Raw genomic sequence first — 22,527 nt, forward strand, 5'->3', positions numbered from 1 at the left:
CCAGGCTCTGTCTGCATTTCTGGTGCAGTGCCTCTGTCCTTGGGGACACTGATGCCACAGCTCCATTGGACATCACTGGGCTGTGCATAAAAGCTTATGTAGGACAAGTCTTCTGGGCTCAGCCAGGCAAAACCCACAATATGGGGGATTAGAGCAGGAATTCACTGGAACAGCTCAAAGACTCTGTGTCACCTCATTCTCTTTGAATTTCATGTAACACACTACAGTACAAGCAGCACCTTTGGTCCAGGCTGGGCATGGCTGCACAAGTGATCCCAGGGATGGATGAGCCCTGGTTCCAAAACAGTGGAGGGGAAAGGCAGGGATCAGGCCACGGGGTAAGGATCAGGGCACTGGGTAAGGATCAGGGCACTGGGCAGGGATCAGGGCACTGGGCAGGGATCAGGGTACGGGGCAGGGATCAGGGCACTGGGTAAGGATCAGGGCACTGGGTAAGGATCAGGGCACTGGGTAAGGATCAGGGCAATGGGTAAGGATCAGGGCACTGGGTAAGGATCAGGGCACTGGGTAAGGATCAGGGCACTGGGCAGGGATCAGGGCACTGGGCAGGGATCAGGGCACTGGGTAAGGATCAGGGCACTGGGCAGGGATCAGGGCATGGGGCAGGGATCAGGGCACTGGGTAAGGATCAGGGCACGGGGTAAGGATCAGGGCACTGGGCAGGGATCAGGGCACGGGGCAGGGATCAGGGCACTGGGCAGGGATCAGGGCACGGGGCAGGGATCAGGGCACTGGGCAGGGATCAGGGCACTGGGTAAGGATCAGGGCACTGGGCAGGGATCAGGGCATGGGGCAGGGATCAGGGCACTGGGCAGGGATCAGGGCACGGGGTAAGGATCAGGGCACTGGGCAGGGATCAGGGCACGGGGCAGGGATCAGGGCACGGGGTAAGGATCAGGGCACTGGGCAGGGATCAGGGCACGGGTTAAAGATCAGGGCACAGGGTAAGGATCACTTGCTGTAATTGAACAGCAACTCAAATGCTGAATTCACGTTGCACAATATTGGTAAATAAGGATCATGAGGGATAATAAATCCCCCACACCCTGGTCATAATTTATTTTAAACAGCCAAACAAATGAAACCAAATTAAACTCGTAAGTCATAGTGTGAGCAGCATCCAAAAAAATGTCAGTTCTAATAAAGTATGACAAATAAAAGTATTGGCATAAACTCCAAGGATTTGTACCATTGGCATCACAATAAGGCTTTCTTTAGCTGATCTTGAGACATGACTCAAAATGTGAAGAATGAGAATATAAATATAAATAAAGGGATTTTTTTTTTCCTAAATGCTGAAAGGGTTATTTTTAACACAATAAACATTTTCATTCTAAGTTAACACTCATCTGGGCAGTTAGAGGATCTTTTCAGTGGGTTTAGCACAACCAGCTGAAGTATTCAAAATAATCTGTACAGAACTGTCATGGAGCTGGTTTAACTGGATTATTATACTAATCAGATTATAATAACCCAGAGCATCATTCACAGTCTTCATAATGAGCTCTTGCTAATGAGTTCTGTGTTACTTTTCCTTAGATATAACATTTCTGGGAGGAGAGAATTTGTTTTTCAAAATATAAACTCTGCACTCATATTTTTTTATGCATGACAATGAGGTTTTGTTCTGAAGCACCCGAGATATTTTTCATGCTTTAATTAAATAAAATCAGTGTTCAAATAACAGTCACTGCCTGTCAAAGGATACAGTGCAGTCATTCAAGTGATCTCCACCAGAATAATTACCCTGCAATCAAGCTGTAATTTGCCTTTTCAAGTAGACTGAATGACCCAGATTGATTGAAAAAATGGAGCTGCCTTTTTAATAGAAAATAAGAGATGTTCATTTTATTAAAGAGACGTTAATTCATTAAAAAATAATTAATCGTGAGATGTCATTTGGCTAATTGGAAATATTTGCTGGGAACTTCAGGCGGGTGCTGGTGGGAGCTGGGTGTGTGTAAATTCAGCAGCGCCTGTGGCCATTTCACAGCGAGATTTGTCGTGCCCTCAGAGCCCCTGGAACTGCTGTACGCGGAACCTGGGCACAGGTAAACTGCCCCGAGGGTCCCTGTCCCGTCCCCGTTTGCTCCGGGATTAATTCCCTGCCCCGGCTCGTTTCCCAGCTCCACCGCAGCTAACTGATGGAGCTGGGGGATCCTCAGGCTGGGAGGGCTGCAGGAGTTTCACGGGGCGTTGTCCTGGGTCAGGTTTCCCAGAGTGTGCAGACTGCTACAAAATGTGCTGAACCCTGGGGACTTTGGCTTTCTCACATGGCTGTGGAACATGGGCCGGGTTTTCTCTTGCCTTGCCCTTTGTGCAGCTGTGTGAGCAGTTCTGCTGCTGCCTGGTGCCATTTGGGGCTGGCCTTGCACACAGGAAAATGACCAGAGAAGGGGCATTGGTGCCTTTACAATGATTGCTTATTTTCAGTCCTGTCCATATAGCTTTTTTCTTTACTCCTTTTTTTAATCTGGCCTTAAATTTCTGATTAATCCTGATTTTTATAAAATGTTAATGCTGTACAAGACCTCTCTTCACTAGGTGTTTCAATTACTCTGTTTCAATCAGAGTATTTAATCTGAGAAAATCATACTGTATGATCAGGACACTGGCTGCAAAGAAAGCTGACAGACAAATGGCTGTTTTATGGAAAACTGGGAGAGGTACAGAAAAATGTGTGTAGAGAAAACTCTAAAGCAAACAAAAGATTTGGCCAAGAAGTTAAATTATAAGGGTAAAGTTTAAAACCATTTCTTCCAGAAACCCCTGAAGGTTTTGTGGAATAAGGCAATTTCTTCAGTCCTGACGCTGTAAGAGCATAGGAAGCTGGAATTAAATTAATAAAAATGAGAACTGTGTAAACCTTTGCTCAAACTCTGAACCAAACAGTTCCTAAGTTTATATGAGATTCAAAAGAAGACACTGTTAGCTGAAAATGCAGTGTAAGAGCCTGCACTGCTGGCTTTGTGCTTGAGCTGCGTTTAAAGGCTGTGGGAAGAGCTTTTCATGTGGCATTTCTGGCTGGTGCTGCCCAGCTTGGGGTGAATCTCCGGCAGCTGTCACTCCCGGGAGCCTGGAAAAGATGCACTTTGTGTGCCAAGTGCCAGAGATGCTCTGAGCAAACCATGCAGTTGTGGAGGCGTGCCCCCATTTTCTGAGCTTTCTAAAGCTAAAATAAGAAGAAAGACTGGAAATTATCTGGTTTTGGTAGAGTTCATCTTTCTGCCAGTTCACCACTCTTCGTTTTTTTCCTTTCCTGGGATATTCCTGTTCCAATTTCAAATAGAGCCAAGCTGAGCCATCAGAAAATGTGTCTTTGTCCCAGGCAGCTCTCAGAGATCTGCCTGTGACACCAAACCTGGGACTTCTGCTGCTCCGGGGCCAGTTCAGGTGCCTCATCTTCCAGCTCAGCCTCTAACTCCTCAGGGCTCTTTGCTTTTGTTCTGACTCTGAAACAAAAGTGTGGGTGTTCCTCTCTCAGTATTCTCTTGTTTTCACTCCTTAAACTGCAGTTCTTTGAGGGTGTTGCTGAATTAAAGTATCAATTGCTTTCGTTCATAATAGCAGTCCTGAATATGTAAATCTGCTTTCTGGAAGGGTGAACATTAAGATGGATCTATTTGTATAAGGAGCTTTTTTTCATAAACTTACCCCATGCTTTTACTGCCTTGTGCTCCCTCAGTTAGGGCTTTTGTGGTTCCCTTGATCATTATGTTTGTGAACTGCAGCTGTATAAAGCGAGTGTTTGTGATCACAAAAGGAAAGTGAAGAGCTAATTTTACACTGACCAAGCCTTTGATATCTAACTCCAGTTTCTGGATCTGGCATAATCGACTTCTGTAACTTGGGGAAACTGTTGAAATGTAGCTGGGCCACTCGGGTCAGGCACAGAGAAGTATGGTGACTTTTCTCAAGGAGGGAGATTGTCAATAATAATTCAGTTTGCCCATCTGTGTAATGGACACAATGACCTTTCAGGGTTTTTTTTTGTTCCTAACCATTCTGTCCCCTTTAGCTGCTTGTCCTTTCCGAGCTGAAACTGTGTGTGCTCAGAGCTTGGCAGGCTGGCACTGGACACAGGCTTGGCACAGAGGGGTTTGGATATATTGCTGCCCTGCTGTTTGGAATTAATTGGTAGGTAATTTACGATGTTGTTTCTGAGAAGTCTTCCTCTTCCAATATACGTGTTTTAAAAGCCCCACGTCCCAGATGAGGTGGGAGCAGGCCAGTCCTGGCCCAGCCCTGGCCGAGTTCCCAGAGAGTGCCCAAGGAGCCACCTCTCCCTGCACTGCTGGTGTTCTGCAGTAAAACAGAGGGAAATTCACTGCAAACAACTCGGGCAGAGCTGCTGCTTCACATATGCCACAAATGTTTTACTGTTTGGGCTGTGTCCATTTCCCAGCATACTTGGATCAGACATTCATTATTCAGTTTGCTGGTAGGATCTTGGGGGAAGAAACTGTTACGCAAAATAAATCACGAAGTTGTATCTAAAACTGTTCTCATAATGACTCCATGATTTCAGCTGGAGCTCTTGTAGAGCTGTAGTGTCAGGGCAATAGCAGCCTCAGCCTTGCCCAGGTGCCTGTGCTTGGTTTCTGTGATTCATAGAGGATTCACATGTTCTGCTTTATTATTATTTATTGGAGCTTTGGTCTCTCAGAGAAACTTCAGGGAAAAAATTATTCTCTGTTAAAGTCACTGTCTTAACAGAAAGAGACAGTGGAAAAGCCACTGTGTTCTTTCTGGTTTCTACAGGAGAAATTCCTCCTCTCTTTCCCTCCATTCCTTACCCAGATAAAGAGCCTGGGGGATTTTTATAGCAGTGCCAGGTCCCCCTGAGCCCTAGAGGGAATTTCGCCCTCTGGAGCCTTGGGCTGGGCTCTGGAGCCTCTGGGGACTCCTCTCCCTTCACCCAGTGAATCCCTGACTCCTGATCCTGCTCTGAGCCCTCTGTCACTGACACTGAGCAGCTCAGGAAAGGCTCAGTGCCCAGGTGAGCAGGATAAAATGGTCTGTTTGCTTTAACTCAGATTTTCTCCAAGTCCTGAGAAACCACTGAGCTGGGGTGGAACCTCTCTCCAGGCCAGAGGTTTACAATAGTTGTTATTTTAGTCCTCTTCACTCCAAGCAGGAGCAGTGCCCAGTTTCTGTGCTGAGTGTGCAATGGCTCAGCTCAGGGCAGACGCTCAAAATGTTCTCCAGCAAACTGCAAATTCCTCCTCACACAAAAGCAGATTGTGCTTGTGGGAAGGGGACACAGCTGGAACCCAGGGCAGAGATTAAGGAGTGGGAAGGGCCCTTGAACGCAGCAGCTGCTTTTCTTTTAGCATTTCTTACACGAGCTGCTCCTTTGAACACAGAATTTCACATTTGTGAGCATTGGGGTGATCTGTACCTGAGTCAATCCAAACCGAAGTATTGGAAAATGGTGTAACCTGGAAAAAACCCAAATGTAGCTTTGTAGAGGACCCCACCTTTGTGCTCTAAAGGATTCTGGTGCTGAGAAGCCCTTGAGCTGGCAGCCCCTTCCAGTAATGAGATCTGGGGGAGGCTGAAGTCTCTGAGGGTGTTAATGAGGAATTTTGCTGGCTCTGTAATCGAGACAATGTTCCAAAACTCCCTTAAATGCAGGGAAAGCCTAGCTGGCTGGAGTGTGTTCGTGATCAGGCCATGAGCTCTGTGATGAGGTTCACAGGCAGGTTCAGCAGACACAGGGATTGTGTTCCAGCTCAGCCCCAGTCCCTGCTGCAGCCACCCTGGAGCTCCTCGTGGTGCAGCAGAAAGAGAATAAAGATACTGGCAGAAGTCTCCATGAGCTGCCTCAGTGAGCAGATTGTCAATAGCTGCTTCTCTAGGTAAGAGACAGTAAAGGTGAGATGTCCCTGGAATGTCCTGACTCCCCTGGGACATCAGGTGTGGCCTTTGGGTTTTGTCGTTCCTCCTGCTCTGCTGAGGCTGAACGTGGAAAGAACTGGGGGATTTTGCAATCCATGGCAAGAGAAGCAGGAGTAAAACTCCAGAAAAAGCTGGCTTGGATCAATATTTTGCTGGTGGGAAATGAGCAGGAATGAAGCATTAGTGTGTAAAAAAGAAATAAGAGCCCTGGCTGTGCTGGTGGAAGTGCTTGGAGGATTCCCTGAGCTGCTGTTTGCCCTTCCCTGTGTGCACTTGGGTGCACCTGACCTAAAATGCACCCAGCCTGTACTGGGTAGCCCCAGAGGGGAGCACAGCACCAGAGGGGTCTGAAGAGGCATCAGAGAAAATTCTCTGGGTCAATAATGTTTCAGATAGGATTTTACTGCTCTTGAGAGTTCTCTTTTCTTTCATTCCCTGTATGTCTCTGGAACAGGTGAGAGCTCCTCGTGTGTGTGGCTGAGCCCAAGAAGAAGAAAGGAGAAAGGGCTGTGATTTCTTTTCTCTCTCCAGCTCCCTGTCCCCTTCCTCAGGCTCTTCTGCTTTTCGATTCTGTGTAGCACGAGGAGCCCGTAATGAAAGGCTGCCCATAAACCAGAAGATTGCCTTTAAATTATATTTGTTTTCTTTGTGTTGATGCTCAGGGCTGTTTCACTCCGGTGCTTTGAACTTGTGATTTATGAGTGGGCACAGCCTGGGCTGTCCCCCAGAGTGATCTGATCCCTGCCAGGTGAGCTGCAGCTTGCTGGAGTGTTTGTGTGGTGCCCCAGCGATGCAGCAAAGCCTTTGGGGTGCCCAAGGACCCCAGTGGTGCCCTGGTGATTCAGTGTGCTGAATCCAAACACGTCCCTGGGGAAGGTGGTTCTCCCCTTTCTCCAGTTCTAGAAATGCCCGATTTTGAATCAGTTACCACAAGAGTTTGTGGAGGAGCCTCTCATCTGTATGAGAAATGATCTGGCATTTTTTAAATGAGCCACCTTCTGTGTCTCTCTGAATAGGCAGTGGGGGACATGAGCACAGGGTAAATGTGCACAGCATGTGCCATTTTTGGTCATGAGGGCACTAAAAAGGTTCTTGAGTTGTAAGTCATGGTTGGAAGGAATCTCTTGACTTATTTGGATTGTGTATCACTCCGTGACAGGTTCGCCATCATCACTTTATTAAAAAATACATTTATTTTCTAGGCTGTCAGCCACTTATTATTTATGAAGAGGTCTTAATTGGAAGTGTTGTCCCACTGGAAATATTCCCATGAACACTAGCAAGATTGTTTCCAAAAATAACATATTTAGCAAAAGAAGGAAATCTTCATACTCTGTAGCATAAAACACCCTGAACTCCCCACCCTGAGTGCTGGGAGACTCTGTGTTCCTAAAAATGGACTGGCCTGCTTTTAATATCTCCTGATCCCAGCAGGAGGATGGTGCCTGGCACCCTCTGGGGTCACTGGGAGTTTCCTGTGGGTTCTCTGAGCCCTGGAAAGCTCCTGGCAAAGCTCCAGCAGAGTGTGCTGAGGGCTCTGGATTTGGAGTTTGTAACTTTTCTGATGGACTAGAGTTATCCCAGTAAATTAAATTGTGCACTCAGCCATTTCTGTCTACATGGGATTATGGGGGTTTTAGATCTAAAAGCAGTTCCACTACTTGTGTAATGTATTTTTCTTCAAGAAGCAGCAAGACAAGAAAAGGCACCAGCTGATTTGGAGGGTGGCTGTGTCCCAGGAGCTCACAGGGCTGTAACTCTCGGGTGCACTGTGGAGCTACTGACCACTGCATCCTGGCAAGGTGCTAAAACGTGCAGGTTGCCACGAAGGGACATTTCCCTGGAGTTCCACAAAGGGAAAGGGAAGGAGCCTGGCAGTGCTGCCATCGAAGGGAGACAATAATTCCTCATTCTTTGCCCATTTAAAATGGCTGCACTAACTAATAGGCGAGTTTGGAGACTTTGCAAAGCTCTGATGAGCAGCTGCATTCCTCAGACCATTAGATCAGTATCCAGAGGGAGCCGCTGCTGATTTCAGGAATCTTGGAAAAACTGAGCTGCAGGCCAGCAGGGCTGGGGGCTGAGTAACTCTGGAGAAATTCACATTTGATGGCAGCAGATGCTTCATGTGGCTTCTGTGACCTGCCTGGATGAACCAGCCCAGAGCAGGTTCTCTGTTCCTGTGAGAGTTTGGGGGTTTGTTCCCATCCCTGCGTTCCCTGCCATCCCCATGGAGAGATCTGGGGGTTTCCCCATCCCTGTTCTCCCTGGGGCATGGTGGGGCAGTGCCCACCTGCACCTCCTTTAGGGAATGTCTGTGCAAACCCTCGGCTGGGGACAACCTGATGTTACTTGCAACCTGACAAAAGACTGAAAGGTTGAATAAACTCGTATTTTAAAACTTTCATCCTGGTTATCCCGGGGAAAACCAAACCCTGTGCTGAAAATTGCAGGCTGCAGCTCCTCAGGAGCGCTGCATTTCTTGCACTGCTGCGAAGCCTTGCCATGGCCTTGGTGTGGCTCTGGCTGTGTGAGGAGATGCTGGGCGCTGCAGGGGGATCCTTCTCTGTGCGCTCTGCCCGCGATGTGCGCACAGCTCCGCTCACTGCCGTTGTCTCAGCTGAAGGATCAGCTCAGGCTGCTCAGCTTTGCCGCCGGAGTTAATGCACCAGGCCTAATTCCAGGCTGGTTCTCGTTTCGCTGGATGTGGTTGATGCACACATCAAATAGTTCTGGCACCCTGACGCTTCCCGCGAATGAAAAATGACACGGAATAGTTGTGTGGATTTCATCCCCATTCATGCAACAGGCGAGAGGACAACTCATGTTTGGCAAATGCGCAGGAATGGGAGAAAAGATCCAAATCGCAGGAAAAAATGTGGATGTTCTCAAGAGAGGGTTTTTTCCCACAACGAAAAGGAAAAAAAAAGGCAGTAATGGAAACCCATCAACTTAATCCCTGAAAGACGTGGTCAGGAGAGCGCGTATCTTAATGAGGTGCTAAGATCCAAGCGATAGCCTTGGAGAGGGTGTGTTACATCTCTCGCAGCTCGTGAGGCATTACAGGAGAGCTCTTATCTCCGGGTGAGGATTAACTTCAGGCGCAGCTGGGCGCTGGATCTGCGCAGATCAGCCCCTCGTGCCCCTTGCCGTGGTTCCTTTGTTTTATTTATTGCCCGTACTTAGGACAGCAGCTGTAACTCACTAGAGCGATAGGAAACTCGCGGGTTTGTGGGGGCAATTCTCTGTTTTCGGATCATTTTCACTCTGTGCTCTCCTGTTTGCTGTAAGTGGAGCCAGTGAGGCAGTGCGGGTGTGTCTGTGCACCCAGAGCGATGGGCTCAGGGGACAAACCCCGGCTCTGTGCACTGCAGCGGCCTCGGCTGGTCCTGCTCCCCGGGAGATGTCCCAGCCCAGGGGAGCACGGGCTGGCCGGGAGATGTCCCAGCCCAGGGGAGCACGGGCTGGCCCGGGAGATGCTCCAGCCCAGATGAGCACGGGCTGGCCCGGGAGATGCTCCAGCCCAGATGAGCACGGGCTGGCCCGGGAGATGCTCCAGCCCAGATGAGCACGGGCTGGCCCGGTCTGTGTCCTTGTCACTGTCCCGATCTGGCCCGGCCTGTCCCAGGCTGGTCCAGACTGTCCCGATCTCTGTGCCAGTCTGTCCCAGTCCGTCCCGGTCTCTGTCCCGGTCTTTCCCGCTCTGTCCCGGTCTGTCCCGGTCTTTCCCGCTCTGTCCCGGTCTTTCCCGCTCTGTCCCGGTCTCTGTCCCGGTCTGTCCTGGTCTCTGTCCCGGTCTTTCCCGGTCTGTCCCGGTGTCTGTCCCGGTCCCCGGCGGCTCAGCCGCGCTCCCGCTGCGCACCGCCAGCCCCGGGGCCGCGCTTTAGCGAGACAGGGCGCAGGAAATCCTGGGATAAGGGATGTGAACCCAAACCAGGGACGGGAAAGAGCCTGGGGAGAGTCACACGGGCAGAGCGAACCGGGGAATAAACCCCAATGTCCTGGATCCAAGGGACTTTCTGACTGCACAAGATGAACCTTCCCTTATCTCACCTAGGGAGCCCAGTATCTTGTCCTTACGCAAGCGTAAGTTTTATGTGATATTTTCCATTCTGGTTACAGCAGCCTTGCGGTAGAGGGCTGAGCGCAGTCTGGAGCAGTGCGGTGAGCTCCGGGATGTTCTCTGTGCTCGGTGGTGATGTGGGGGTGAAGGGCAGGGGGTTGCAGCCTACATAAAGAAGATAAATGCACTATCCCCAACTATTCCATAAACAGTTCATTATTCCTCTTATTATCATGCAGAGTAAGTGAAATTTTAATGTTTCACTGCTCCAGGCTGTCAAAGTCCTTGTGCTCTTCAAAGAGAAGGGCTGAGATTTTGTTCAGTCTTTGCAAAGGAAAATTAGGGCATCTTTGTGCTTTTAAAAATACTTTCAGAAAATGTCGTACCTACTGTTTATTCACTTGGAAGTGTATCTTGGGATAACTACTATGTGCCTGTTGTGTGAAAAATTGCCTGAGAGGTCTCCAAAGCCTTCTCCATAATAAATATGAGTCAATGTGGATTGATGCTTCTTAATCATGACTTTCACTCTCGTAGGTAACAGATGTTTGCTAGCTCAGATTTCATTTTTGCCTTGGCAAATAGTGTGTGACTGAAAGCAATAAGGGCCAGTGAGATTTGCCATTGCTGCTGGGTTTTTAGCTTGGTGTTGTTTTGAATTCAGCCCAACTTGTTGCTAAAGCTCGTTATTGCAGGTAGCAAAGCTCTGCTCTGTGGGGTTTCAGTTCCACCTGAGCTTGGAGAAAGCTGGTTATAAAAACACAGCGGCGTAGGCTGGGGTGGGGTCCCTGCCCACCCCTGGGTGCTGTGGCTCCGGGGCAGAGCCCAGATCCTCCCCACCCGGGGCTGAGCTGCCCCAACTCCTTGTTTCTCACTCAAATTCTCTCTGCCTCGGTAACATCGGCGCTGGGAATCACAACTGCCGTTGGAATGCTGAGTGCCTCAAATGGTTCTTGTCTGATGCAAACGTTTCTCTTCTTAAAAAAAAATTAAAAAACGCCTTCAGGAGGAAAAGTCCAGGCACTGTTTTGGAAACTGAGAATTGTGGAAATACTGCCTAATAGGAAAAGTATTTTTAAAACGGATTCTCCTGTGCGCATCCCTTTAAGGGATTCTGGTTTGTGCCTTCTGGGCCCTGTCATTAGTTTTGGAGAGGCAGCTCTGGGGGGAGGCTGTGCCTGAGGCAGCCGAGGGCAGTGTGGAGGGGCTGCAGGAACAACCCAGCCCATAGTGCATGGGAGGGACACTGGTGCTCACTGCTCTCCCTTTTGGGGTGACTGGCTCAAACTCAGAGTCAGGGCTGTGACCTGTGCCCTCAGCCCATCCTCCAGTTCAGCTGGCTCTGGACTTACAGTTCTTCTCTTACAGATGGATGTAACTGTTGAACTGTAAGGACATAGCAAAACTCTCTGACTGCTGCACTGCTAATTACATAAATGGGACTTTCTCAAGAGAATATTTTCACCTCTTCATTCTTTGGAACAGAGCTGTGCTCTACGGAACGTGAAGAATGATTTCACTTAAGGATTAAGGCAGATTTTCATACAAATCATCAGTTCAGTTCTGGGTCTGTTGGTGCTTACATAAGGACAGGCAGCCACGCTGAGCTCTGCTTCTCACTGACTGGCATTTTAAATTTTTTAAACATCAAATATTTACTGATGTAACCCAGTTGCTTTCCAAATTGAATTTCAAAGGTCCTTATCCTGCAGTTTCTATTTGCACACATCCTCCATTCAAGGCAGCTCCATTCAGCATCTCTAATGAAAATGAACCTGCTTCTTTCTGGAGCTATTTTTTAACCTTTGTTACCCTGATTTACAACAATATTGTGGCTGTTATTAATCCAGCCTGCAGTCAGCGGGTCTTTGGCATGGGTTTGACTGCAGTGCTGCATCCTGAGTGCTTCTGGCTTCCCAAACTGAAAGAGTTTTGGCTTTCAGCTCCTCATCCCTGCCCAGCGTTCAGCAATTCACACAAACACCGCCGTGCCCCGGCCAAGGAGCAGGAAAAAGGGCAATGCATCCTTGGATATTTGAGACTTTTGAAGCCGAGGAGGGCACGGAGGCACAGCCCCCAGGGAATACGTGGGTCATGGGGGTTTGTGCTCAGGAACCTTCGGGTTCAGGCCTCAGCCTGACCCCACAGCCCAGCTGAGTGCAGAGGGATTTCAGCAGTGGGGCTGCTCTGTTAGGGTGCGAGTTCTGTAGCTGCAGCATTAAAGCAAAGCCACCTGGAGCTGTGCATGTGCGTTTTGGGAGTTCATAATTGTAACTCCAGGGCCGCAGACAGTTTCTGTTGCCAAAATTGCAGCTTTCCCTGAGCAGTTTGGAAAGAACTGACTTCAGTGCTGCTCAGTCCCCAAAACAGAGAGAAGAATTATTGCACTTTGATGCTGCTCAGTCCCCCAAAGCAGAGAGCAGAGCTGTTACACTTTAATGCTGCTCAGCACCCCAGAACAGAGAGAAGAGATACGGCACTTTGATGCTGCTCAGTCCCCCAAAGCAGAGAGAAGAGCTGTGCTCTGTTAGCAGTGCTGTGACACTGTCCCCAGAGCACACCCAGCAGCCACAGCTTCTCCAGGTGCATGGAGCTCACCTGTGCTGTGGGCAGGGACCTGAAATGGAGCAAGGAGACAAACTGGAGTGACACAAGCAGCGGGGAACAGCTCCTGCAGCTCGTCAGTGAGGGTGTGACAGAGGCACTGACATCTGCGAGGGCTCAGCTCTTGGCTTGGCTGCTGTTGCACAAAGCCCCTCGTCCAGTGCTGTAAAAAAGATGGGATCCTGTTAAGAAAATGGCATTTTTATTCAAATGGATGTGGGCTTGGTAACAGAAAAATAACATGATCTTCTGTTGCTCTATGTATTTGAAAGCAGTAAATTATTTTGCTATGTGCCATAATTAAAAAAGAAAGCACCAGGACAAATTTCTCATCCATCCCCTCCTCCTTTTTGCTCTCTCCTATAGAAATGATATCTGGTAGAGCAGCCAAGTTATTTTTCAGTCTGTTGCTCATGGGTCTTTTCACTCCTTTTCTGTTCTCACACTGCTTGCCCAGTACAGCAGCTGTTAAATAGACAACTCCGAGAACTGGGCAAGGATATTGGTGTAACATTTGATTAACACTATTTTTGCAGGGAATTGATGTGTCAACTATTTTTAGCCTCAGGCAAAGGACTAACAAAATCCAATCCATGTGGCAGCCTTCTCTGATTTCAGATGACTTTATAACCTCTGATATTTCACTGGGTTTTAACTTTATGTTGCTGTCTATCAGTTTCCCACCCTCTGTGATCTCATGCAATATTTTAACTGTATAATTGTCCCATTAGGAAATATATGCAGCAAACTTTCCTGTTGGCCCTGGGAGCCCACACTCTTGTGCTCACTGCTCCAGAAAGTGTGTGTTGGCACAGCTCTATTCACAACAATGGAACAACTGCAAGTCTGGCTTTTATCCAGAGCACACTCTAATTCCCTATTCATAACTTAAATTCCTTTTTGTGCAATTTGCAAATTTTTTTTTTTCATTACATATGCCAGTTACATCTTAGGGCGAATCAGTCAAATGGACTCTAAATTAAAATAGTTGGCTGATCTAAGCCCAAGATCTGTTGCAGTGCAGTTTTCTCACAGCTTGGAAGAAAACAGCCAATAGAAATGGGTGAATTATTCTTTCCGTCTTTCTTTTTCCAGGTAACTGAGTAGATGAATGAACCCTAAAGTTTTAATCTTCTAGGTAATTAGGAGAAATAGGTGGAAAGGAAAGTCAATAAACCATGTGTCCCTGAATAGGTCACGCTAACAGTCGGGGCGTCACTGTGAGAACAGGAAATCCTTAAATTAGATGCATCATTTTAGTCTCTCATTTAATCCATAAACCAGAATCAAAATTTGTTTTGAATCATCCACACCTAAGAATTTGTAAGTGAGGCTGTGAGTGGCTCAAAAGGCACAAACATGCAGACAAGAGGCTTGTCCAGTGCCTTTTCTTACCATCTTCAAAATAATCCATGATATCCTTGGAGGTGGAGAAAGCAAGGCATAAACATCTCTGATGAGACAAAATTCTGTATTTTGCAAACAGAGACAAGTGGACTCCGATGGAACTCAGTGGGGTGAATTGTCAAATGCTTTGGATGAGGAGAAGCCCAACACTGGCCTTGGAGCTGCTGGGGGTGGGTCAGTGACAGACCTGAGCCAAAGGTTCATCCTCACACTGCAGAAGGAAGGTGCACACCCTCCACTGCTGGTGGCCACATCTGTGTGGCAAAATATTTGCTTTTTAAATCCAGGGGAGGAGAGGAGAGACAAGCTGATCTCAGAAAGCTTCACCCCACCCTCCGCTTGGCTCCTCTTCCTTGGCAAGCCCTCCCAGCAGCAGCTGGCTGCCTGTTTTTCTTCTGCAATTGTGTTCATGACATTTCCTGCAAGGAGGTTTTCCTGAAGGTTTCCAGCAGCCCTTTCAGCCCACACCCCCCTTTTCTGGCCTCCTCTTCCTCTCAGCAGGCTTGTGCCTGGTTCCCAGCAGGGGCTGTGCTCCCAGCACACAGCCCTGCACATCCCCTGTGAAAACCTTCTGAATTTCTGGGGTTTGCTTGTCTGATGCCCTGCGAGAAAGGGCTCTGTGGAAGGGATGCTGGGCAGCCCTGCTGTGGACACAGACAGACAGACAAGCACGGAATTACTGGGGCTGGAAAAGCCCCTCGGGATGCTGAGCCCAGCAGTCCCTCCTGAGGTCCAGGCTCCATCACAAGGCACTGACTTTGCCCTCTTCCTGGTTGCTTTTCCCTTGCAATGGATTTAGTTTTTGGGACGCTGCATGCAGCCCTCTCCATGCAGAAGGAATGATGTGAGGAATGTGGATTAGGGAGAGCACATGCACAATCCTGGATTACTCAGTGTGCTGCTGCCTTCCCTCTCCTGAAAGCTTCATAAACTGTCCTTTCACAGGCTTTTAATAAACACTCAAGTGACTTAATCTTTTAGTGTAAAAGCTTGCTTGTATTTTAAGCTTTCTGTTATCAATGTCATTAAATCAATATCCTCAGTTCTACAGGATCCAAGGCACATATAAGCTGTCACACACAGTTTAACTTCAGAAGTGCAATATTGAGGTACAGTCAGTTCCTTTTTCATGGCTTAGAGAGTACTTTGAAGTGGAGCTGTTGAAGATCAGAGGGAGTTTATTCCTCTGTAGCCAGTTTCTTATGTACTGGGGGCTTTCTATCCTAATGACAGTTGTGCTGCAGAACTTCAGTGCAGCTGCAGAACATGAGGATTTGGTGCAGTTGTCATAAATGGCACTGGAAACCTTGTGGAGACTACATCATGGCTGATAAACATGGGACAGATTCTTCAGAGAAATAAGGAGGCAAATTAGGAGAGACCCTTCTTCTCCATTCTTTAATTTATTTATCTATTTTTTATTACTATTATTTACTTCTTCTTTCCCCATCTGAGTACACTCACAGCTCTGGACAGGTCAGAGCCTGTATGGCCTCACTCAGTTCATGGTCTAATGAGTGACATCTGTGTTTAGAGTTAGGATGGAGAAAAACAATGGTTTGTCCCTTGCCAGAGAAATTTAATTGAGGGTAAAACATACATCTGGGATTTATTTGTGTAAAAGGTACATGACTGCAGTACCAAGTCTTCTTCCAGCCTGACCCCGAGGTGCCCTTTCCACTGAGTCTATTAGAATCTAGATTTTCCCAGAGAAGCCTTACAAATCAGAGCTGGCAGTTATTGTTCCTTTGCTGTCATTACAGCAGATTTCTTTTTCTCCTTTTCCATGGTTTTTTATCCACTGTCTGTCACAGAAGTGAAATAATCTGTAACACCAGGCACCTGTAGATCCCTTCAATTGCGTCCGGAAAGCCATGGAGATGATGGACATCCAGCACAGCCTGGAACAGGCCTCGCTGCTGCTGGAACAGGAGGAACTCTGCCAGCAAAGCTCCAAATTAGAGAAAGTGCCGGGAGCAGGCTGGGGCTGCACCAGGGAGACGTGTCCTGATGGTGAGGGACATGAACCTGTCCCATTGTCCCTTCCCAGGGTGTGGTGTGTGTCAGTGTTTGCTGTGCCCCCTCTGGGGAAAGGGCTCCAGGGTGTCCCCAGAGCCAGGGGAAAGCTGAGTGACAATCCCTGCTCCCCACAGAGCTCCTGACCTGCAGGATCAGCTGGGGAAGGGACACTGACAGTCCCTGCTCTCTCCCTGACCTGCAGGATCAGCTGGGGAAGGGTCAGTGACAGTCCCTGCTCTCTCCCTGACCTGCAGGATCAGCTGGGGAAGGGACAGTGACAATCCCTGCTCTCCCACTGACCTGCAGGATCAGCTGGGGAAGGGACAGTGACAATCCCTGCTCCCCACAGAGCTCCTGACCTGCAGGATCAGCTGGGGAAGGGACAGTGACAATCCCTGCTCTCCCCCTGACCTGCAGGATCAGCTGGGGAAGGGACAGTGACAATCCCTGCTCTCCCCCTGACCTGCACCATCAGCTGGGGAAGGGACAGTGACAGTCCCTGCTCCTCTCCTGACCTGCAGGATCAGCTGGGGAAGGGACAGTGACAATCCCTGCTCTCTCCCTGACCTGCAGGATCAGCTGGGGAAGGGTCAGTGACAGTCCCTGCTCTCCCCCTGACCTGCAGGATCAGCTGGGGAAGGGACAGTGACAATCCCTGCTCTCTCCCTGACCTGCAGGATCAGCTGGGGAAGGGACAGTGACAATCCCTGCTCTCTCCCTGACCTGCAGGATCAGCTGCTGCTGTGGCTAAGGTTGGGGAGAAACAGCGTGAGGCAAGAAACTGGAAATCTGGGCCGGGGACGTGCTCAGGCAGATAAGAAAATCCCATTTCTGTTGTGCAGAACTGTGGGGTAGGCAGTAGATGTCCTTATCTACAGCCTGAGGTGTGTGGCAATCCAGGAGGAGCTGTGGAAGCCCTGGCTGGGCAGAAAAGCTCAGTCACCTCCAGGGCTGGGTCAGCTCCAGCCAGGAGGGAGCTGTGCTGCCTGGTGCCTGACACTGCTGCTTGGGCTTGGGAGAGAGGAGAGGGAAAATTGCATCAGGAACTTCTTGTCCTTGGTTGAGTTTCAGCAGGATGAGGCGGTGGGGATTTTTTTCTTCATTCCCTAAAACGAGGAAAGCAAAACTTGATTATCTTTCGTCTTGACAGCAGAATTGTGTTGCAATAATCTGAGAGCTCTTCATTCACCAGTGATTTTTTTTTATGTTGAAGACTCTTGTAATAAAACAATTGCCATAAGGCAGGGTCCACATGATGTGGACTTTAGGGATTTACGTATTAGAAAGGGTTGAACAAACACTGGAAATTCTCTAGTTTGCATATTTTGTCTGTAACAAACTATTACTTCACTCCAATATAATTTGAATAATTTTGTCATCAAGCTCATAAGGGAGCGGGGAATGGGATCTCAGAGCTTCTTGAATATAGGAGATTGAGCTAGTTGCTAAACCTGTTTATGGAAGATAGAAATTATGTCATTATAATGCTGAGGTGTGCTAAAATAAAATCTTGAATTATGGCATTACTCTTTCAGTTTGAATGTATGTTTTAAAATAATTGCTGTTGTGGAAAGGAGATGGCTGGGAGTTGGTCACTGCAATGCACATTTCAGAATTATTAATCGTAAAATGTGACAGTTTTATTACTCAGTGAGAACAAACGATGAACAAAATCCAAAGAAGCCAAATATATGCTGAAGAATGATGTCCCAATCCTGCAAAAATTAACACATATATTTGTGCTTATGTACAATAACGATCCTGTTTTGCTGTTTGCTTAAACAGGACACAGATTTCTCACTCAGAGGGGTGAGAGTTTAATCCCAGGGTGTAAAATTAGCACCGAGTACCAATCTCTGCATGTTTGGGTTGGGTTGAAGATAAGAGGAGTGAACAATTTTGCTGCCAGTTCTGGTGTGTTAATCTGTAATAAGTCTGTTGAAATCATTGCAGCAATGAGGATGTGAAGTAGCTGAATAGTGGAATTTATCCTGTTTGAACATTCCTTCAGGGTTTCTATCTTTTTCTTGCAGCTGCCCAGACAATACAGCCAAGCCCTAAACAAAAGTAACAGAGTTCATTTTTACTGTGCATTTCTGGATTATAGGTATGTCCATAATTCCAAATTCTTTACGTTGATTTTATTAAGTTACATGCACTTTGTGATACTGTGTGTTATCTGTCTTCTTCTTGCTTCCTTTCATTGATGGAAATGGTTAAAAAATGGAACCACTGGTTATAAAAACAATCTGATTGTTCCTCATTACCATCCCCAGGAGACTGGTTATTCCCAGCCCCTGGGCTGGGTGGTAATTTGGAACTGAAACATTTGTAATCCAAGCTGCAGACTGGCCCCAATGGTGCTGATCTTGTGTCCACCTGGGCAGGTGCTGGGATGTTTCCAGGTGGCAAAGCTCCAGCACAGCCTTTGTTCCCCTGGGTCTGTGCCTGTGTCACAGCATCGTGTCACATCAGTGCTTCAGAGCTGCAAAACTTGGCCAGTGCGTGGAATGGATAAAATAATAACCTTGAATGCAAATTAGAATTTAATGGAAATAAATATCACCTCAAAGAACTGTGGAAAAGCAGTAGCTTTTTATTTCTTTTTTTAAACCACTGAATATATTTAATTGTTTTCATTTGAAATACGCTGCTCCTAGTGAACTAATTGAGAAGAATAAGAATAGGGAATTTTTTAAATCGTGGGGATTTGCAGGTTTTGAGCCATAGCAGTGGGGATGCTGTGACCCCTCCTGCACATCCTGCACTTGGGAAGGTCACAGGAGATGTTTCACTGGAGTTTGTTTCACGTGGGCTGCACTGCCCCAGCTGCTGGCAGTAACTCCTTGTTATGGTTACGCCCATATTACAGTAAATTAAAGCAGATTTTAATGAAGCAAATGAATCTGGTTGGGGCATTGTTACTGTACTGTTCTCCACTGGGGCTGGGGCCCTGGGGGCTTTGAGAGGCTACAAATTTAAATATTAGATCTGTCCTTCAGCTGAGCTTCACTGTTGTCAGGATGGGTTTATTCCCTGGTGCATGGTTGTTAATTTGGTTTCTGACCTACAGCAGACTCTCTTTGAGAACTCAAGGATGTCCTGAAGGGCAGAAGTCTGAGGTGTGGTAATACCTGTCTTTAAAACAAGCTCTAAGAGGAGTACAGATCACTCAGTCACTCTGCAGGACTCAGAAAAACACCAGAAGAAATCAGCAGTTCCTGTCAGCCAGGGGTGGTGACCTGTGGTGCCCATGAGGGGCCTGTGGCTTCTGTGCCCCCACCCCACTGCAAGGCTGGGAGAGCACAGGGAATTCTGGCTTGCCCTGGCTCCAAAAAAACCCAAACTCATGAGGATCTCTGCTCAAAGAACTGCCCCAAAACCCCAAAGTGCCTGAGGATCCTGCCCAGCCAAACCCAGAGCGGAGCAGGAGCTGCCCCCGGGGTGAAGTGACAGCAGTGACAGGGGTGGACACTGCAGTCTGTGCCCTGAGTGTCCTGACAGGGTGGGTGTGCAGGGGTGAGGGTCAGCAGCACAGAGCACACCCTGCTCTGGGGGGTTTGCAGGATTATTGACTTGTCTGATACCACAGCTCTCAGAGTACAGAAATCTGGCTGAAGTGCCATCAATGAGACGCAAAATGTCAGGCAATGGTGTAGTTGTCATTCATTGATTATAAAACTAGGAAGAAACCTGTAGAGACATCCATGGAGGGGACTGATCTGTGCCTTGTCCTGGTGAATATTCTCCTTAACTATTTCTGTGATGGAATTGAGAAGACACTGGCAGTGTTTGTGGGGTCTCCAGCCTGAGATGGCTTCCAGACCTTTTTATCCCCTGTATGGGGCAGTGCATGTCAAATTACCCTGCAGCAGCTGCATGCTGACAGAGATTTTGTTCCGATTTTTGTGCTTTCAGCAATGGAACTGGCGTTTGGTCTGATGAGGGCTGTGTGCGTGAGAGTGGGGACCTCAACTACTCCGTGTGCCTCTGCAACCACCTCACCAACTTTGCCATCCTGATGCAGGTGGTGCCTCTGAAGGTGAGACTCAGCAAAGCGTGCCCTGACTGCCTGATTTATCAGATTTATCTGTGTTAAAGATAAATACATCAGTCACATCCTCACATCATGGAAGGGGCTGAAACTGGGCCCATTTATACCCAGCCTGGATTTATTTCTTGCTTCTGTCATGTTATCCAGGGAGTTTAATTAACACCCCAGCCCTCTGTGTCAGTCTGACCACTTGAAGGTGGGGGTTTGCTTCCTCAGGTCATCGGGTTTTTATCTAACCATTATTATCTTTATTGCTTGTGAAGCACCCCGTGACCCCAGCTGGTTTCCAAGTACAATTTTTCTAGGAACTCTCCAGGCTGATAATAAAATTCAGGTTTGCCTCAAGACCTCCCATCTTGTAAGACAGAAGTATCCTGGGAGAAATGTGCTGGTTTTAACCCTGTTTTAAAGAGCAGCATTCAGGGAATTATCCAGGATTAAACAGGACAGCTATTAATTAAAGGCCACTGAAAGATTGGTTGATTCTCCACTGGGGAATAGTTCTGAAAAGCCCAGCTTTCAACTACACAGATCTAGGATTGGGATGATTAATGGGATGGTGCAATAAGTTTTTGTATTATGCAAGGTCAGTAATTAGAGATCAAAGATGTTTCATATAGAAATCCTTGGAATCAAGTTTTCCTTGAGAAGTCTGAAATGCATAACTAGGAAAGGCTGGATGTGAATGGACCTTCCAGTTCCTCACAGTCCTTTAATAGTTCCATTTTCAGCTTTCCCTCTCCTTAAATTTTTGGTCTGATGCATTTACACCCACCAGACTTTGTGCAGAATGTTTTTCCATAGCTCTGTTTTCCCCTTTATGACAAAAGGAAAATCTCATCCCAAGTCTTTGTCCAAGACATATCCTTTAAATCGACCATTTAGGATTATCTTTTAACTAGTGAAAAGAACTGTTCTCCTGATTGTGTAATTGGTGTGAAGGTGAGAGTCAGGCAAAGACAGAATTCCTGGTTTTTGAGCTGTGCTCAGTTACAAATCCCCAGAACATTTGCTAAGTAAAGCCCACTGAACCAACCTGACAATTGGAAACTTCTCTCAGGTGTCCTTAGAACCCTCTTCAGCAAATGTTAACATGCTGTGGATTTTGAGCACATACTGGTGCTTGTTCAGCATGTTCAGAAATTCATGAGCCAAGCTTGAAAGGGCCCGTTTAAATCACCCCTGAACACCAGAGTGCCAATGCTCTGACAAACTGCTGCAATGATGTTATACCTGATCTTGAACTTTTGTATGTTTCAGTCTTCTTTTCACAAATGAAGCACACAGATAATGTGAAACAAGTAAAAGAGGGTGGGAGTGTGCAATTGCCTCCCTATGAACAGTTCTGTTTACACAGCTATAATACATCTGTGGCCAAATAAATTGAAATGGATCAATTTTTTTTTTGTATGAACACTGTTTTTTATAGGAATGTTCCTTCCTAGACAGCAGGAACCCAACCCAGCACTGAGAGAGCTGCAGCCCAGAAGCGCCTCAAAGAAAACTGAGATGCTCTCATTTCATTTTGGGCAGCTCTGCTCCCCCCAGCAGCCAGTGGAGCCCTCTGCTCCTGCCAGGAAACACAGCAGCCATCTGGCAGATTTTATTTTTATACTGATCCAACAACTCCAAAGCGTGCCAGGCTATTTGTACCATCTGCCACGTAGGTGTCATCTCAGCAGAAGGATGCTGGGCACCTGGGGACCCAGGTTAAAAACCCCTTTGAAGTGGAATCATTTTCTCCCACACAAAAACAGAGCTTGGGTCCTCCTCCCTGAGACACCAGTGCAGGACACAACTGAAATATTTATGTCTCCTAAACCATTCTCTGAAATTGTTCTCTTTTCCTGTTAGTCCTCCTGCTGTCTTTTCCAGCAGTGAGAGTATAAAAATGACTCCCACAAAGTTCACATGTGGATGGACATTTCCAGCTAAGCAATAGCGTTGTACAAGCTGTGGTAGAAATTGTTTGGGGTTGTGAACACATTTTCTGCATTTCCAAAGCCAGAAATGGCTTTGTTTTTTATCCTGTTTGTAGCCTGCTCACAATTCAGAAGAGACCATCAATCAATACAATTCAAGCAGCTCACAATGGGCTTGAAAGCAGACAAGTGTTTGTACAGGGAAAATATTTAAAACCATCTGATCTTGATGATGGAATTGTAGAGATAACCCAGAGCATTTTTAGGGAGCCCAGGACTTTGAAAAGGTTTGGGCATTTATCTGTGAGCTTCTATTTACAAAAAGAAAGTCATCCCAAATTTCTTTTCTTGGGGCAATATATGTGTTTTTATTTTATTTTATTTTTCACTGTTATAACTGAGTTTTGATAAGGTATGGCTGACTGAGAAAAAGGTGCATCAATCCCTGTTTATTAAGGCTGTTTTGAAAAAGTCCTAATATTACAAAATGCTTTAAAAATATGGGACATAGGTGTGTAATTTATCAGTTTGGAGCA

At 47.2% G+C, this 22,527-nt stretch overlaps 1 protein-coding gene across 1 annotated transcript in view; it reads left to right on the top strand.

Annotated features, from left to right (window-relative positions):
- ADGRD1 (adhesion G protein-coupled receptor D1) overlaps positions 1–22,527 on the top strand; it is a 72,547-nt gene that overhangs the window by 30,876 nt on the left and 19,144 nt on the right. The window contains exons 9-10 of the mRNA XM_066331810.1: positions 18,049–18,122; positions 19,934–20,057. Of these exons, the coding sequence (XP_066187907.1) occupies positions 18,049–18,122; positions 19,934–20,057 (198 nt within the window). The remainder of the gene's footprint in view (positions 1–18,048; positions 18,123–19,933; positions 20,058–22,527) is intronic.

Source organism: Sylvia atricapilla, chromosome 17, assembly GCF_009819655.1.
Source record: "Sylvia atricapilla isolate bSylAtr1 chromosome 17, bSylAtr1.pri, whole genome shotgun sequence".
Classification (NCBI taxonomy): Eukaryota; Metazoa; Chordata; class Aves; order Passeriformes; family Sylviidae; genus Sylvia; species Sylvia atricapilla.